Source organism: Rhynchophorus ferrugineus, unplaced genomic scaffold, assembly GCF_030347505.1.
Source record: "Rhynchophorus ferrugineus isolate W39M unplaced genomic scaffold, kcgeb_rfMv2 rfM6, whole genome shotgun sequence".
Lineage (NCBI taxonomy): Eukaryota > Metazoa > Arthropoda > Insecta > Coleoptera > Curculionidae > Rhynchophorus > Rhynchophorus ferrugineus.
Genome location: NW_027472585.1, coordinates 22,616,165 through 22,634,636, shown reverse-complemented (window position 1 = coordinate 22,634,636; position 18,472 = coordinate 22,616,165). Strand labels below are relative to the sequence as shown.

The 18,472-nt window shown below is 31.4% G+C and overlaps 1 protein-coding gene across 1 annotated transcript; it reads right to left on the bottom strand.

Annotated features, from left to right (window-relative positions):
* Positions 1–16,211: 16,211 nt before the first annotated feature.
* LOC143198695 (DNA-directed RNA polymerase II subunit Rpb4) lies at positions 16,212–18,065 on the bottom strand. Its single transcript, XM_076408054.1, has 4 exons — positions 17,976–18,065; positions 17,866–17,923; positions 16,530–16,710; positions 16,212–16,386 (listed from the first exon to the last, which is right to left on the bottom strand). The coding sequence occupies exons 1-4, from the start codon at positions 18,063–18,065 to the stop codon at positions 16,212–16,214; spliced, it is 504 nt and encodes a 167-aa protein (XP_076264169.1).
* Between the last annotated feature and the right edge of the window lie 407 nt (positions 18,066–18,472).

The following is an 18,472-nucleotide window of genomic DNA, read 5'->3' as shown; positions in this document are numbered from 1 at the left end:
CTTGAATGTGAATTTCTCCTGCATCGAGCATGCTCAACCAAACATAGCGCTTTCTAATAACTACTTGGTGACATCGTTGTAGATTGACTTTGCACACGAATTCGAAAAGCTTAAGAAGTTCTAATGATTGGTTTATGGTTGGTTATGATTGGATTTCTGCCAAACCAATCTCGTCCTTTAGAAGAAAGGAAAAATGTGTAACCACTGAGGTTGAGTCTTTAGTTTAATACATGTTGCACCATGTCTTCTTTAATAATATATAAGCTACGATCCTTTTATATAACATTGTAGGTAAGATTTTACCAGCTAAAGACGCTATATGCAAAAAGTGCAAGTGACATCCTTCATATTTTAAAAGCATTCAGCTTAAATATTAACTTATATAAGAATTATTTGAATAGAAATTGAAACTGAAAATCTTTAAAAAAACAAGCGCCTAGAGTATAAATTTAATTATTATCATATATATAATATCTTTGATCTAAACTAGACGTATAGTCTGCCTGGATAGCAATTGGATTAATCCAAAAGCAATGATTTTAAAGGTAGACGGAACTAATTCGACGTTTAGGCCGATAGAACTCGGGCAATGGTCATATTCTATGCCTAGAGTGCGTATCCGTCCACCTCTAGTTCGAAACGAAACAATTCCAGAAAGTAATTATGTTTCAGTAAAGCGAGGCCATCTAACAGGTCCAGCATTTTAGGCTCACGAGTGAGTGGCATTCTAATTTTCCGCTTGACCTAAGCTGGAGCGACGCTCTTGTGCGGGAATGGTGTTGATTTTTCTCGATATCGGACTTGTTTTTAAAGGGATACCACCGTTCGTATACTCTCGTTCTTGATGTATGTACTTTTTCTCAGGGTAAGTAGTGAATACGAGTTACGTGGAGTATAGTAATATAATATATTATGACAATTAATACTGTGATAAATATTAATTATTTTAATTAGATTTTGATTACCTTTTGATGACCTTGCAACTCTAATGTACGTAGTATATACTAGCCATTTGAATTAATTGTAGTATATTGTGATTGGGGAATTGTAATGTTAAATGCTTGCATTTACTCTGATGATTTTTTCGTTTTAAAAAGGCACTTATAGAGAAATAATTACTATCCATCTGAACAAGTGGTTCAATCAAGAACTCGTCATGTCCTGTGAATACGCTGTGTGCGACAGAATGTTCTATTTGATTTATAACAGTGCCTCGTCTTCCAACTCTTCATGATAAGATACTCGAGCAGACGTCAAAAGTCAGACATAATGCGTCACGATTTCAATCCCTTAAAAGATGTCCAAAAGTATAAATAAGCAAATAATTACCGAGAAGGATGTTGGTCTTGAATTATCAAGGATGTTATGAATTATCCTTTTCAAAATAAGGAGAACCCTTTGAACAAAACTCTTTTTTGGAACTTAAAATAAAGTAGTTAAAAACATTGCCAATTTTTCTCTTATTATCGGTTAGAAAGAGACGGCGAACCGAAAGGGTTTGAAAATATACCCCAAGTTGTAGTGCGTATGCACTTTATTAGTTTCAATATTTGTTACATTAAATTCAGCGCCAACAAGCAAGCATAATCTCGTCCGCGGACTTGTGAATCGAGCCTACAAATTCGTATAAGAATGGCAAAATTTGACGGGATTATGAATAACATAGATTTTCTTTTCAAGAGAATAACTGTCTTTTTTTGTGATGTAATCTTTACTATAAAGATGGTTTTGGTGGATAAATATGTAATTAGTATCTATTAATAGGTAATACATGTTAATATCCTTCGTTAAATTGTCCAAATTGTCAAAAAATAGAAAAAAGCTACTTCACAACTCGCAAGGAAACTCGAAAAGCAACTCGCCAGGAAAAATATGTTCAGTAGTAATCTCGTGTAAATTAATTATTAACAATATAAAAAAACTAAGATTACCAAATGTTGTCGGGGTAGTATTTTTCAAGACTTAGCAAATACTAGAAATACTAGGCAAAAGCAGACAGAATAATGAAAACGTTTTAAACTGAACCCAACAATCTGTAAAAGTAGAAATCAATCATTTCTAATTACAAAGATATTTAGTCAAAAAAAATATCGAAATTATCATCTTTTCTGTCTACAATATAGAGCAAACCCATTAATCTCTGCAATTTTTGGTACAGAGTCGCTTACCAATGTTATCCTTGAGGTAGGAATTATAATATCACTATAGTATTAAAATTTTACTTATTAATTTTTTCAAAATATGTCCCAATGTGTTTGTTATTTTGAAAGTTACTATCGCTTCTTATACGGACTCAGAGTGTGACTAACTGTATACCATACATCAAATATAAATTAGGAGGTATTTATGAATTTTGGGTTACCAAATACAGGTATCATCTTTAACGTATTGTTTTCATTATATTTACCTCATAATGAAAATTTCACATAACATAACATAAATATATTTTTACATAACATAAAATAACATCAATTTTACGAGATATTCTATTGATACCTTCTTCCTTATTATAATAATGTTTATAGACCATAGTTACAATAATTTGATATTCTATAAAAAGCACAAACATGTTATATTTTATTTTATCATTAATTGTTGCTGTTGAAAAAGGTAACACTCTACATATAGACATAATCGCGGTAATATCCTGAAGGTTTTCTTCTCGCTGACTATAAGAGTAACCTTCTATCTCTTACTGGATATTTGTGGTCTGTTTTGCAAGAGCACTTTGTTCAAATTGTTTAATCGTAACAGCGTGCTTTGGTTTATCAATTCAGCCATTAAAAACATTACTGTCCATTATTTTATGTACAGAAATGTTAGATCTACCCAATTTATTATTTAATATAGGTTCCTTAACAATGTATAGTTATATTTCGAGTGTTCACTAATAAATATTGCGGTTATTATATAAAATACATACAAGTACATAGTATATTATATGAATTATACTCTCAAGTTTCGGGTACATTTAGGTAACATTGCAGATTGATTCTTATATAGATTTTCTTTCAATTAACTGAAGTTACTTTAGGTTATCTTACATTACCAGGATATTTTGCTTTTATGGTGCAATAAGATATAAATACATATAAAGATATATTAGATGAGATAAAGCTAAAAAATAAAGACATTTTTAATGCGATTGTTACCAAATAACCAAATATTGCAATATAGAAGTTTTTCTTTAATCCTTACACATTCTTAAATGGAATTTGGGACAATGTATTACAGTTCAATTTGTAAGCCATCAAATATTGATTGAACGTATTTATGGTCTTATAGCCTATAAACTATTGCGACCAAAGTCAGCGGATTTCTGACATAAACAATGCAGATCATTTTGTAAAGCCCCCATAGGACGACTCAAGTTGCTGGGAACTAATACTGAGAGGAGATATCAAGTTTGAAGCGTTTAGACATACAAGTTTTGCTTACGTTAAAATATAGAGATAAATAACTCGAAAGTAAAACGATTATTTTCATTAATCCTACACATTTCACAGATTATATCCATTGTAAAATATTCAAAAAAAAACATTATAAATTGTGTGTAGATGAGAGTGCTGTTGTATTACGACGACGACGAGATATCTACAGATTGGTTTTGCATTTCAAAGTCCGGAGAGTCTATCAATGACGAAATATTCGTATCTGTCACGATCCACCTCATAAATAAATGTATCGGCCCGATGATATATTCTTTAGATAAAAGAGAGAAACGGATGAAAGCAGAAAACAAATTCATTCATTACAGGTACGCAATATCAGATATTCTTTCAAGGGATGCCCTTATTTGTCCTCATTAAAAATCGATAACATCCCTCGCGAATTCTTTCATACTTTGATAACACTTCTAATGTAATATCTTTTTATCGCTTATATTAATATTATTTTTTAACATTTTGAATAGCCAAACTCAAAAATTATATAAATATATTTAATTTAGGGGAATTGATCTAAATTACCAGCTTGGGTTGATATAATACATTGGAATACTCATTTACAAGGTCATTTATATAGTGTTGTCTTTCGATAAGAAACATAAGATTCTGTGAGAAGTATAAACGTATTTGGAGATTTATTCAAGGAAATTGGTCCTATGTGATGAACTTTTTTATATCATTTTTATAATTGGACATTAATTTCTTTTTACCGTTCATAAATTTAGTTCTTTAACATTTTCAATATTGAAAGTTAAAAATTAACTTAAAAATATTTAATCGTAGTGGGGGGTTTCAGATTACTACCGGACTATTGATTTACAAGGATGCCCTTATTGAGCACGCATTTTATATTTATAAAAATATCTAAGATTCTGTAAAGAGTACAAAAATTTCTAAGAAATCGGTACAATATTATGGGTTGGTCAAAATATAGCATAATTTTTGTTCTGTTCAATAATATATTTAGCATTTTGATTAATAACCATTTGTTACTCTTGTGATAACCATAACGATAATTTAATAGAACCATAATACAATATTCGATTTTTCTGAGATTTCAGGATAAAAAACTAAACAAAATGAAAACAATACTTTTTCTATTGACCTATTTTGGCTGTTCACCAAACACTTATATCGTTAAATAGTACATATTGTTCACGTTAATGCTGTTGTTTTGTTTTTTTCGGTGACCCATCACAGTATTCTAAGAATACTATTATTATGCGTGAACCAGTTTTAATCTTCCGTAATAGTTATTTTCATTAGAGGTTAATAAACATAGAAAAATAGAAATTTTACGGTATAGACGACCTTTGGGAAATGTTTTGCTTAATTTAATCAACGGTAGCGCTGCGACTGCAGATTGTGATTGGCTAGTTTAAATTACTGGAACTGCTACCAAAATCGCACGTGATTGGTTGGTCAAATTGTACCAAACTATCATTTTCTATGGGAATCCATTTTTAAGTTTGCAAGTTTTGGTGTTTATTTATGTTAAGAAATATTCGTTTTACCTTGTGCATATTTTCTGTTTTACATTAGTTATTATGGATTAATAAAATAAAAATTGATTATAATGCATCCGTGTAGAGAAATATGAGTTCACATCATGTAGTCTACAGGGTGTAAATCTACTACCGAAATTAGACATCGTTTGCCAAAGAATGATCTCGTTCCTTTACAAAAATTGGTTGATCAAGTAAATAGTAGTAAATTATCTGGATTAACAACAATGCAAATATATCAACGCCACCGTGTCTGTTATAGACATTTTAGTGAATAATTTGGAATTACCGTCCCTTCACAAAAAGGCATTCGAAATGGGCAAGAGCGTGTCCAACATTGTTTCTATCAGGTACATATAAAATTATGTATCTATTACATGTCTGTTTATCTATTGTTTGTTTACAGAAAATCAATCTACTTATGAAGATGTTAGTGATAATAATGAGAATATTAATTCAATTAATCTACTAAGTTGTTCGTATGCTAGCAATCTGATGTCTCCATATAAAGAAGTTTTGCAAGAAGGTAATAATTAAGATAACTAGATAATACACATTTTTTAAAATTACATTATATTTTTTTACAAATTACAAAAATAGTACTAATAAATATTATTTTTGTAAATATCGTTATTGTAGTTGTGAAATATCTTTAAAATATTTGTAATACTTTCACTTAGATAATAGAATAACGTAGATGGAACTATTGTAAATTTAAATGGTGCCAAATTGTATTTCCTTCTTATGAAAATATTTGTTACAGTGCCATCAATTAAAAATTTAATTGCTACTTTTAGTGGATTTATTTCCTTAAAGAAAACTATTTTGTCTAAATTTACAAATAACTACATTTGTTTAAGGAATCTTAACCAAGATTGCTTAAAGAATTTTTTTTAATCTATTAGAGGTCATGGAGGTAGAAACATATATTCTTCACATAGTATATTTGAGAAATCTTTTAAAGCGTTCATCACTTAATTTTTTCCGCATCATTCTCTCGGAGCAAATTGTGAATAAAGTGAACAAGATGGCGCTTTAGATAACTTATATTCTTTTTTAACGGGAGATCTAGTATCACTGGAGGTTACTAAGTCACCAGTTGTGCCTATATTTTCAGTTTCAGAAAACTTTGCTCTAAGGAAAACAAGTGTGGAATATTGTACTTTAGTCTATATGTCAGGCTATTTAACAAAACTTCTGGAAAACAAAACATGCAATATTTGTCTATATTCTATATTAAGTAGTTCCACGGATCAAATCATTCACCCGATACTGATTTCATAGAAGCAGCTGCGCAGGCCCAAAATTAACAACTACATCAAGACTGTTTGTAGATCTTTATACAATCTCTTTTATTTGATGTCTAGATTTTGTTATAAAATCAACATATCAGTTATTTTGAGAAATATCTTTAAAAAACACAAAAATTTTAAGTGTTCTAACTGTCCAATCTGTAATGGTTTTCAAGACCAAATTTTAAAAATTATTAGGAGTTGTTCATTGTATTTTTGGTTTAATCAAGTTATTGCAACATTAACAGGGAAGGATTTAAAGTTTACCTTGAATATATCAAAAGAAGGTAGAGCTCTATTATTAGATCCCATAAAATTGGTTGCACTAAACAAATACGAAAGGGTGAGAAGGCGTTATAAAATAATATTTTAATTTTGCCTGGAATGGAGGTCTTAACGTTTTTTATTTACACTTATATGAACTATTTATATTTGCTTTTTGTTTATATATATTTTTATTATTTACATTTATGTATATTTATATAGGATTTTAATTTAATTAATATTAATAATTAAAATTGATTTTTATTTAAATACTTTTGGCCAATAAGTGTGACGTCATAAAATTCAAACATTCACGAAATGGCAGACCAATCACAGTAAAATACTCTCCTTACAGATTTCTACATAATAATTATAAACTAAGCAATCAAATTCACGTTGTCAGCTCCACCAATGAAGCGAAACATTGCCCCAACACTTACCATTGTAGTTGCATTCCCCTGTTAACAAAAGCAATCTCGGTCAATTAAAATTATCGCTATTAATATATTTAGAAATATGTTTAGCCTTTTTTAATATATAATCTTATGTGCTAGAAAAATGAGCTGCTTGAAAATGTGTCTCTATTTACCTGTGTGGTCATAATCAGTACTTCTTGATCTGAAGTTTACATGGGAACACAATACACTATTTAGTTTAAATGCTTGTATATTTCGATGTTAAATTGCATCTGATTGAGAGTAGAGCCACCTCTATAGTTAGGTCCAAAGTTGCTCTGGAAAAAGTAAAGGAAATAGAGAGAAACTTAGTTATCCTGGACTTTTTTTACTTACTGACTGCCTAGTACCCAGGCTGGTATGTGTGTTATTGCGTCGTGCGTTAACAAATCGCTGGAAATTTATTTTGATCAACCATATTTATTGGTGAATATGAGAAATATCATTGTTCACAATTCTTAAAAAGGTGTGAATATAAACAACTGTTAATAAAACCTAACCTAATTGATAAATCTGATGGCTTTGAGATTTCTCTAAATACATTAGCAGTTTTCCATTTAGTTTTATTGATTTACGAAAAGTATACAAACCTTCAAAATTGCATTTTCATATTTATTTGAATTTTCAAAGAATTTTTAAACAGCTTGACGATTGATATATTAACAATTTCCAGGCACTAATTTGACTTATTATCCGAAAGGAGTAAATACGACTTTTACAAGGCTTTTTTGTGCTAGTCGAGAGCAATAATTGACATTTTTTATAAACTTCCTACATGTTGAAACCCAAATCTGTCTATAGCTTTCCAGTGTTCAAGTCTGCTTAGTATACGGTCTAGGCGACAGCGGGCATTAGTTCCAACAATATTTGAGGACAATGATTCAAGTAGAACCGGCGTATGGCTGAAAACATGTCGCGTCGCGAGTTCATGTGTTAATTTAAGTTGACTTTCCTCAAATTTTTCTGCTCTAACTGAAAAATGACTTCTTCAAAAATGTTTTTTTTAAACTCAATCAGTTTATCATGGTTTCCTATTCTGATTGGTCAGGTAAGGTGCGTCCTCGTAGGAAGCTTCGATGCATAATATTCAAGGAGAATTGTCTCGTCTATAGCTAATCAATTTTCAACTTCTCACTTTTTTTATGGTACGTACTTTCTGTATGATACGGTAACATAATCCCATACTACCAAACATTATAATCAATGCATAGCTGGTGTTTGAAAAGAATGTTTGCTTCTCAAGCAATGCGATGCTGTTGGTGTCTGAATTTCAAGTAGTCTAAATCTCGCCACAGTTGGCAGTTGTCTACAATGTTAATCTCCTAATTTTCATATTTCTTTCTGTGTCTATAATATATGCATCTTTGGGAACTGTACTCTGCGTCTTCTATATAAAAGTGTGATTTCGCCACAGAAGAAATATATGAATATTTTCACTATTCACTCGACACATATGTTCAATCCATTGTAATCTGCGCCTTTGTATTTATTTCTCAACTGTTTACTAATTGTCGCTTCCTAAACGAGGGGCTTTAGTTCTAATACGATACCGCAGAGAAATGTATAGAATTCGTCTTAAGCAATTAATGATTACTTTTAATGGAGTTGTTAAACTCTGTGGTGGGTCATGGTTCCAGAGCATTCAGCGTAATGAAATCCCTTCAGACGCTCACTGTGTGACTTTATAAATGTATAGCAACTTCTAAATGAATAGCCACAAAATTTCATTTCCCTTTCTAGCTTTAATTTACCTAAACTTTTTAGTTATTATATGGTATTTCTCGAGACTGTGTAGTTTAGCTTATTTTTTGGTTCTTCTGCTATCTGTAAACATTTGTCGGATATCCAGGGCTGTATTCTATAACGAGGAGAGGAGATACTTTATATTATATTAATACATCAAAATCAGTATCGTTTAGGCATTCTGGTACTTATATTAATTTTATAGTGGAATTAATTTATTTTCTTGATTTGAATATGATTTGTGATAGTTTGTATTCAAAAAGTAGCTTCAGTTGCGATTGTTTGTGTGTGATTGCTAACACTTTGGTGGTTAAATCCTTTGTTACAGTGTTCCACGAAGTAGATAGTGGCCCAATTCACAATCAGGAACACGCAATTTTGTACGTGCTAACGAGAAATACAGTGATATGAAATCGAACTCTACCTCATAGGTGCTGTGGAAATGAATTCAGTTTAAACATAATAAACGAACCTACCAATTAGTGTAAAATAGGATGCATAATTAACTGCACTTTAAGTCCTTCGATAATTCTTCGTCAAAATAAATATTTGCCGTTATATGTCGAAGCCAAAATGGACTAAAGCCCAAAATTGATGCGGCAACAATACAAAGTTTTGATCTAAAAAATTTAGGTAACGTACGTTTTATTGAATTCACTATATTTATATTGACTGATATAACACAATCATAAAGCATCCATCTGATAATTAATGACAGTCGATATCAACTGATGAGGGCTGATGTTAATTGATGATAATCGGTGTGTGATGATGTCATGATGACGTCAGTCAGTCAGTCAAGAAAAAATGTAAGTACAAAGCCTAAGTTGTCATTCCGTTAGTGTGTGTGTGTGTAAGTAAATCTTGCTCTACGCCTGTTTCATTCAATCAAGTTGGCGTCGCGTCCCCGGTGAAATACGTCGCGTCAAATTGGTATCGGCCATCGACGTCTGGCAAGTCGTAAAACGCTGAACACGATCGACGAGCAACTCGCGCGCCGTTCCACGGGATTATTCGGCAATTTCGCATTAGGGGGCGACCCGTACGTTCGCGTAATGCCAGTTCGTTTTCGGGCGGCGAGGGTTCGATACGCAAAAATACCGATTCGGCTCTCCGTCGCTTTTATTGTCCTCTGTTGTTTTGTTATCGGCCTATCCCGAACAGTCGATTGGAGCAATTTAAACTGCCAGTAAATATCAATTTGCCCCCTTCCACGCTGACGGGGTTTTCATTTTCGGTTTTATCAGTCACAGATAAGTAACAGATATAGCATACGACTGAAATCGTGAGAGATTAGCCGCGTTATACTTTAACTAGTGATCACCCATTGGTCGAAATTGAGTTACCATTTATTAAGTTAATCATGTTTCTCACATAATAGTGTGATATGATATGTTATGCTGCTAAAACTCGTTTTTACAATATTTTCAATATACGATAAGAGATAAATTTCATATATACATTTTTATAAAAGAAACAAATGTCCGTACGTTAAAACATATTAAAATATAAGCAAATTATCTCAAGAGCTAACGGTCAATAACATTTTAGATTGATTTTAATTAAATCTAATTTTCCTTAAGATTCAGTAATCAAGAAAGTATTGTAGTGACCTTGAGGCATGTCGAATTTTACATTGTGGAATAACGGTCTACAAAATACCCAGAAATATAAGCGCAGATGTTGAACACGGGCGGGGTGCCAGCAGCGCCAACTAGAACCCGACAACTAATAGCTGGCCGCAACCCCGAGACGTTTATCTGGGATGTTATTGAAGGATATTTCATTCATTCAGTGCTCAACCCTCGTTTGGTTTAGACGTGCCACCATCGAATGCCCAAGCCTCGTCTCCAGGTAACACCGCTGCCATCCATTTTGTCTAATTGTATTTTTCACATTTTTTTATATAGCCAATAAATAACGGTCACATAATGTAAACACCGCTGTTTCATTTCGTTTTACCTCCATTCATCGAGCCACATCATTTACCCTAAAATATTAATAAATTTGCATTACTACACTATAATATAAGTATTATTAGTAGGATTATTTTTAGATCTGTAATAATATCAGGGCATGAAATATAAGTATATATTATCTTTCTTTACTTGTACGTTATAAACACAAATATGGAATAACTAAAGTAATACATGTTTGTATATTAGAATAGGAGACATTTGGAAGAGACAATTTTGAAATTGGTATTTAACTTTAGTATGCATATTAAAATAATAACGAATATATGGTAATTTTTTTACAATTTATAAATGTATATTGAAGGAATGTATTCAGAGTCATTAAATTGACTCTTCAAAACTTTGGCCTGCCAGCTTAATGGCGCAGTGGTGAAGGCGATGGGACTTTCCTCGTACTGTTGCGATAGCCGCGAGTTCGAATCCTGCTGGGACATGGCCGTAAATTTATGTTTGCGATTGTTTAAAATTTGTGAATGTTCTAGGCAAGAGTGTAAAATCCGACATGGAAAATGATCCCAGTCACGCCAGTAACCAGGCCGGGTAAGACCGAATGTCTTCTGAGATGATTTCTAAAGTTGGTCACTCGCTAGTCGGTAGGCTTAATGCTGAGGACCCTGGTTCGGAGCCCACGTTAAACTTTAGGCCCAGTCCAAATAAACCCATAGTTGGTAAAAGGAGACTTTAAAATATATATAAAAAAATCTTCGGCCTATAAAGTAAATAATAGACAAATATTTCAAGGGAATAAAATGTCATTGTCATATATCTTATTTCAATAATCTTTAAACATCTTAAAATTACATTACCAATGCTTTAAACTGATTACAAATTTACTGTTAATAATTTATGTTTTCAATTTATATTATGCATTCCATTCATGCAAATTATGTAGTCAGTTACATTTTAAATGTTGCATATTTTCACTACTCCATATAATCTTTTTCTTTTATCCATATTTCATACATAAACTATATACTAAAAAGTAATAAATACACCAGAATGATTACTTTACTTAATTCTTTTAAAACAATTGCACTGCTCTTTGCTATTTATTCCACCATTTGATTTTAAAAAGGGTAAAATCCTGGCAAGCTATTTTCTAATTACTAAGATTCTTTGGAACATTCATTTACGTCATAATGCACAAATTAAGACATTAATTATCTTTAATATTCGGTTGATGCTTTGTTAGAAAATACACTTACGAATTAAATACAAACTGAATAAAAAACCTACTGAAATAAATCAGAAGTTATAACCACCAAAATTTGCAGAAATATTTGATAGCTTTTAGAGTTGCATCTAGAATATTATGTCTGCAGAATCATATCAATTACTATCAGTGCTTAAGCAAGAACAAATTTTCTTAGCTGTTCTGTGTTTACCATTCATCAAATTAAATAAAAATCTAAGTATCTTTTAAACAAATAACAGACGATTCCTCTTATTCTAGTCATTTTATGTTAGGATGAAATTGTCACATATTTCGGGTTTGTCTTTTACAGCTGTATATACCTTCTGATAAAGCGGATATATTCATTTCTTCGGTCTACCAAACAGAAACAATAATTTGTATAGATAACTGGTTAAGGATATCGGTCCATACCTGTTGATAGAGTGTCTTGATTTTTCAGGTTTATATATTGAAACCAGGATGGTATATTTCCACAATGATGGTATTTTTCACTTATTCCATATTAAGTTATACATGTTCAAAAAATATAATTGTTAGTCTATAATGAGTTGTTTAATATAGGTTGTCCTTATTCCGTCAGGGTCAGTAGAGATGTTTCTGCTTTTCGATATGGCATCTGAGAGTTCTTCGGAGGTAATAGGACAGTCCAAGGCAGCATCCTATCTTTCCACTTCTGGCAGCCGCAGAAATGATGCTTCAAGTTAAACTCATACAAATTTGGCGATCGAAAGTGCACCGTCAACAAGGAAGAATGTAATAATGGTTCCTAAACTGAAAAAAATCATTTTACAACTATTGAGGCATAAGGGAAATGAGTACAATGTTATATATGATTGGCTATTTGAGAGCACTTGCCTTTATATATTGATTTTATTTAACATTAAATATTTTGGTTTAGTTTGGTTATATTAGACCTTTATACTCATTACACGTTATAATGAAACAATAATGTTATAATTATACAGCTATAATTATTTAAAGGTCAGAGTTGTTTTATTATATTTACATTTAATTTTTTTCCACGCAATTATAGACAGAGCTCTAGGCGCTCTTTTTGTATACTGGTATCCCCCGAAGGCTTAACCCGCCTAAATATTCTTTGTGTATCTGAGTAATGTACTTTACTTTCATTAGAGAGCATATTCACTTTTACGCTTAGTTCTTATGTTTCCTTATAAAGTCATTTTGGTATTACCATATTTCTCCTTAGTTTGTTCTCTTACTACCTGTATATATCTTTCTTGACAAAACTACCTTTAATCACTATATTCTCATTATTGCATTTGCCATATCTGTAAAACAGTTAGGATTATTTCTTTCGTCATACATTTTAAACAAACGTTCATGTATATTCTGAACAGTAACATACATGCTCATAAAGCATTCACACTTTATAATACACTTTATTACAGTTAAAGTATATTAATTATATACTGACCTTCAGTTGTGACAACTAAATCAACTGAATAACATAGCTGTTTACTTACAATATATCAAAAACCGTTTGTCAATTTTTTCTTCAATGATTTGTAAGCTCATCCAAACCGAAGGTGTTATCTTAAATCCTATATTACCTATATTAACAGTATATGAAGTTTGTTCTACATCACCACATCTTTGAAATATGCATATCATATGCATATGCATATCTTTTGGCTTTTTATGGTAATTTTCCAGGTTGACAATTTTCTCTGAAATAATTGTACTAAATTATGTTTTGATTAAAAAAACTACCTACTGATTTTATATATTTCGTGTATTAGATCTCCGATAGAGAAAACATCAATCTGTTCTTGATTCGTAACCTCTTTGACATAAAGACGATTTCTTTTTGCTGAATTTAAAGTAATATTATTTTTTGAGATATTTTAGTAACCGTGTCCGTACTAATATTCAGTGCAGCTGCAGCGCGCAAAAATTATTTTCAATTAAAACCGCAGCGATTTGAAATTTTGTATTATAAGTATAATACAGTATCTGTATTTAGCCGACTGCATTTCTCTGTCTTTAAATTTCTAACGACATTTTCGCTAGGTTAAGGCGTAAGAAGACGCACACAAGGCACCAATTATTCTCCCGTAGCATTTTTCACCATTAGTGTTATCATAATGAATGCCAAGCCCACGTTGGTCAAAATCTAGCATTGCATATATTCGCCACTCGTCATATATTTTTTTGTGTAATCACAGATATTATGAAGAACAATATCATTTAAGCATTGGAACCACTAATTTAATTTGTAGATGTTGAGCTTCTGATGGATTTAGAATAGATACAAAAAAAAACAAAAGATCGCTGAAACGAAAATCAAATTGCTTGTTGATTCAACGGATATGCATTTTCCATACTATCTTCGGCTTTTAATCCAATATTATAAGAGGTTAGCAGAGAGCGTTTTCAAAAGATGTTCTACCTCTGCTTTCAATTATAATAGAAAGGTATTAAAAGTACATTAGATACTAATTCTAAATGGCCCTGTGGTTATATATACAATATAATCAGCATTTTTTTGGTAGTCTTTGACGAACCAGAAAATACCGCTTCTCTTAAATAGGATTTTAAAGGAATATATTGCCTTGGCGCCATCTAGTTTGAGCCGAGATGAGAATTCTCTAAATCTGTACATTAATGAACGTTTGAAATTGATTAAAACAACATTTGCTAGTGCCTAGTGAAGTGGTTAGTTTAACTATAAATCTTAGTGAATTACAGAGAGATCACAATTTTTCGTGATATTGAGTATAGAAGAAAGGTAATTATAATCAAGACTAAAATCTGTTTCATTTGAAGGCTAACACTGCAAGACTTGTACACTGTTACAATCTGACATTTTTGAGCAGGAATAAGACCAATTTTACTGTTATATTATATTCTAAAATTAATTTTTTTAAGGTTGAATTATAGACGCTTTAATTTCTTTACGAATAAGGACATAGTTGAATATCACATTCAGAGGCGCATATTAAAATGCTTTGGGATTGTCTGTCGGGTCAAGGTTTAACGAATCCCTCATAGACTTCTATGGCCAAGTCCATATTTTGAGTGGAGTACGTTGTCAATAGCTCCGAAATACATAGATGAAGAAGATAGAAATCGATATGAAGAATAGAAGATTAACATTGGCAACTGTGGCGAGATTAAGTGAACCTGCTCCACCAATAGCGGTGTATGGGTAGAGAAGGAAACATTCTCCCTGATTTCTAGGTACGGATTAATAAATCAGATTAAGCTTATTAGTTACGTTAATGTAACTAATTGAATAAAACTTTACCATTTCATCAAAATTGCTTATTTTTTCTCAAGTATGGTAATTATTATATCTCACTCTTCATAACCAGTTAATAAGAACGACTGACATGAAGACAAATTTTAATATTTCTTTAAAGTGGAATTGAACAAAATCAAATGATTATATCAAATTAGTTAGAATTTTTCAATTTACGGAAATACAATTACTACATGTCCTTTTGTTCTGTTTTACTGAACTCGAATGTTCGATTGCGTTAAGACTTGGAATTGAAAAAAGAACAAGCCACGCCAACGGATACAACGGGATTACGGACAGATGATTCGTTGAAATAATACCATAACACCGCCGTCCAGCTAAACGTATTATCCCGTTACTTCAGCGATGTATTCAAAGCTTTCGACCACATATGGACATTTTTCTAACAAATCGAATTATGTTCGAATCGAAACTGGACGAACGCTGCCTATATCCGGAATTAATTGATATTTTTCCCGATAATATTCAACTGGCGGAAAACTCTTTTTAATTGAAAATAAAAAAAGAAAAACTGACCCGGACAAATAATTACTGTTTAACTATGTATTAAACTGATAAATTTCGATTCGAATTTGTATCACGGACAAACGATTGATAATAAAGGCAGCTGACGTCATCTACTTTGGTTATTGGCGTGTTTATATATTCACATTTACGTTATCGATAATTAATATGAAAATATTTTACATATTTTTTACTTATCGTCCCTCCCAAATAAAAGAAAGTTGATTACATGTATTGTGATCAGCTATTATTAAAAAAAGAATCATCATAAACTGTTAAAGAACTTAATTGTTCAATCCGATGGTACTGCCATTTTTCAACAAAATATTTTTTCAATTTGCTATAATTGATTTACTCAGTTTATAGAGACGTTAATTAGGAAAAACCCAAAATTGAACTTTTGTCACTCATTAATCTTCTAGCACTCATTTAGTATCTGCATTGATGCAAGTGCAACCACTATATTGAGAGAATAAATAATTGGTTAAATATAATAAATAAAATGAAAATAATTGCTAAAAATAACGATTTCTACTTAAATATACTTAATATTGTATACTACGCTTAGTTTGTATGTCCTCGAGTAAAGTTTGCAGTTCCTCATATCCGAAACTGCCCGCGAGGGAAAAAATCAGTGATTTGGATTCCTCTACAGTTTTAGGGCATGAGTTCATAATGGCGGCCAACTCGAACTTGTGAAACTTCTTCTGCTTATGTAAACTGCAAAGGAAAAAGTGTAAACATTATTTTATATACAACATTATGTCTGATATTTACAAACAGTTCACCTTCTAAAGAATGTTGTCTCGCCCTGTATATTTCAAGAAAATCTTAGAATAAATTATTCGTACAGTGTCACTTACTTTTTAACAGCTGATATCGTCTCATCATTCTCAAATTTCCTGAAACGGTCTGCATAGATTAAAGTCTTCATTAAAACATCGGAAAATTCCAGCTCATCGTCAGTCCACTCGCTCTGCGCTTTCCTGTGTTCTAATAACATGTATACTTCCGTTATTAGCAGTGTTTTTGTATTTTCAAACACTATTAGAGACAAAAAACAAGCATCAATTGCCACTCCTGCATAATGTATACATCCCAACAACAAATAAATTTTAAAGCGAAAAAAAATTCTTCCTAAGTTGTCCAATCAGAATTTTCGAATAATAAATTGTAAAGTATAAGTTTGTAGTCAACAACATATAGTGATGATTGTTTTTCGATGGTCAAATTCAGAGTCATTTCAACATCATTGCAGGCAAATATTCATTTTGCATGTATCACGAAAAAAAGTACTTTATCCTTAATTTGCCGTAATAGTTACAATACCCTAAGATGATACCTTTATCTGATATAATCACAATTGAATTTGACCTCGGGTTTTGGGATATTTAAAAGATTAACAATAAAAAAGTCTTTAGGGAAAAGTCTATGAAGAAACATTTATATTTACACAATACTTAAAATACTTTTGGAGGTATATACAAGAAATAGGAATATTATATATGTATATGTAATATATTATGTATAAACAAATTAAAATACGATAACAAACTTTATAGGTTATAGGTTATAAGTTTATGTATAGTGATATTGATAGTGACGCCAACTATAGGAATTTGAGGTTATTATTAGCTAAACTAAATACAATATTTTGTTTTAAATAATTTTTTTAATAACTGTTATATTAGGGAATCAATAACCTTAACTGCAAAAGTACATCAAAAATTAGATGAGATTTTAGGTAAATATGTGGATAAAATATTACCGAGAACTATAAAATAAAAAAAGGAATAATTTGGGTTAGCTAAATGTTAGTTATGGTAACGGAATACATTCCAATTGTAAATGTGTTTATTACTAAACATACTTAAATGATAAGTTAATATTGATTAATAATAATAAGGAGCTTAAATGGGCTGGCATTGAAATTATACAGTAGCGCTGCAGCCATGGCCCTCGTCGAGTAGTTGTCGATCTTGATGGTACAGTCTAGTTGACCAAGTTCATCTATGTTCATCTTGTTCATGGTAAGAGAATAGGTACTGGGCTAACCCCTATTCTTTTTTTATGGATAGCGTAAGCTGGAGTACATGCATCATGTTTAGCTACTACAAAAACAGCCACATTATCCATACGGGTTATAGGAGAGTTAAAATTTCCTGGCGAAGCAGCTGAGCCAAAGGAAGGATGAACTACGTTGATATTCTTCAAGTGCAGTAGCCATAGCAGCCAAAAAGGCAAACATAACGAAGTACTAATAAAATTAAATTATTAGTTACAATATATTATAACACACCATTAATTACCTTGTACACGTAGCTGATGTTTGATTTTCCTGATTTGCTCTTTTGACAATTCCTTAACACCTTCCTACCTTCCGTTTTTACGTACGACATCATCATTGAGTTGTTTGATTTGGAGTTTTATTGATTCATTGATTGTTTTACCGTTGACTTTTCCATTTGGAGGGAGGTCATTTTAATAACAATTTTAAATTTATTTTTGAGTTGATTGTGATATTGGGGTTTCTTCTAATTTGTTGTTGGTTTCCATATTGAATTGCGGTTCAGTATCTTGATTTCTTTGAAGAACTGTTTAAAGAACTTGTTCCTTTTTTACTCGGCCTTTGTTTGGCCTCTACAGATACTTTGATGGTTGATCGGATCTCCAAACAAATCTGGTCATTGTTAAATTATACTTGCCCATAAAAAAAAATTAGGGGTATTAAAGGAAATAATATGTAATTGAACTAGAAGAAATACTATTAATATTTTCTGTGTTTAAAAAACTTTCACATTTTATA

Excerpts from the sequence above, each read along its gene's own strand:
- LOC143198695 (XM_076408054.1), bottom strand. The coding sequence starts at position 18,065 with ATGTCGTACGTAAAAACGGAAGGTAGGAAGGTGTTAAGGAATTGTCAA. Across the intron at positions 17,924-17,975 it reads ACATCAGCTACGTGTACAAG|TACTTCGTTATGTTTGCCTT; the intron begins GTAATTAATGGT and ends TAATTTTATTAG. Across the intron at positions 16,387-16,529 it reads ACGATATCAGCTGTTAAAAA|TTTACATAAGCAGAAGAAGT; the intron begins GTAAGTGACACT and ends TTTCCTTTGCAG.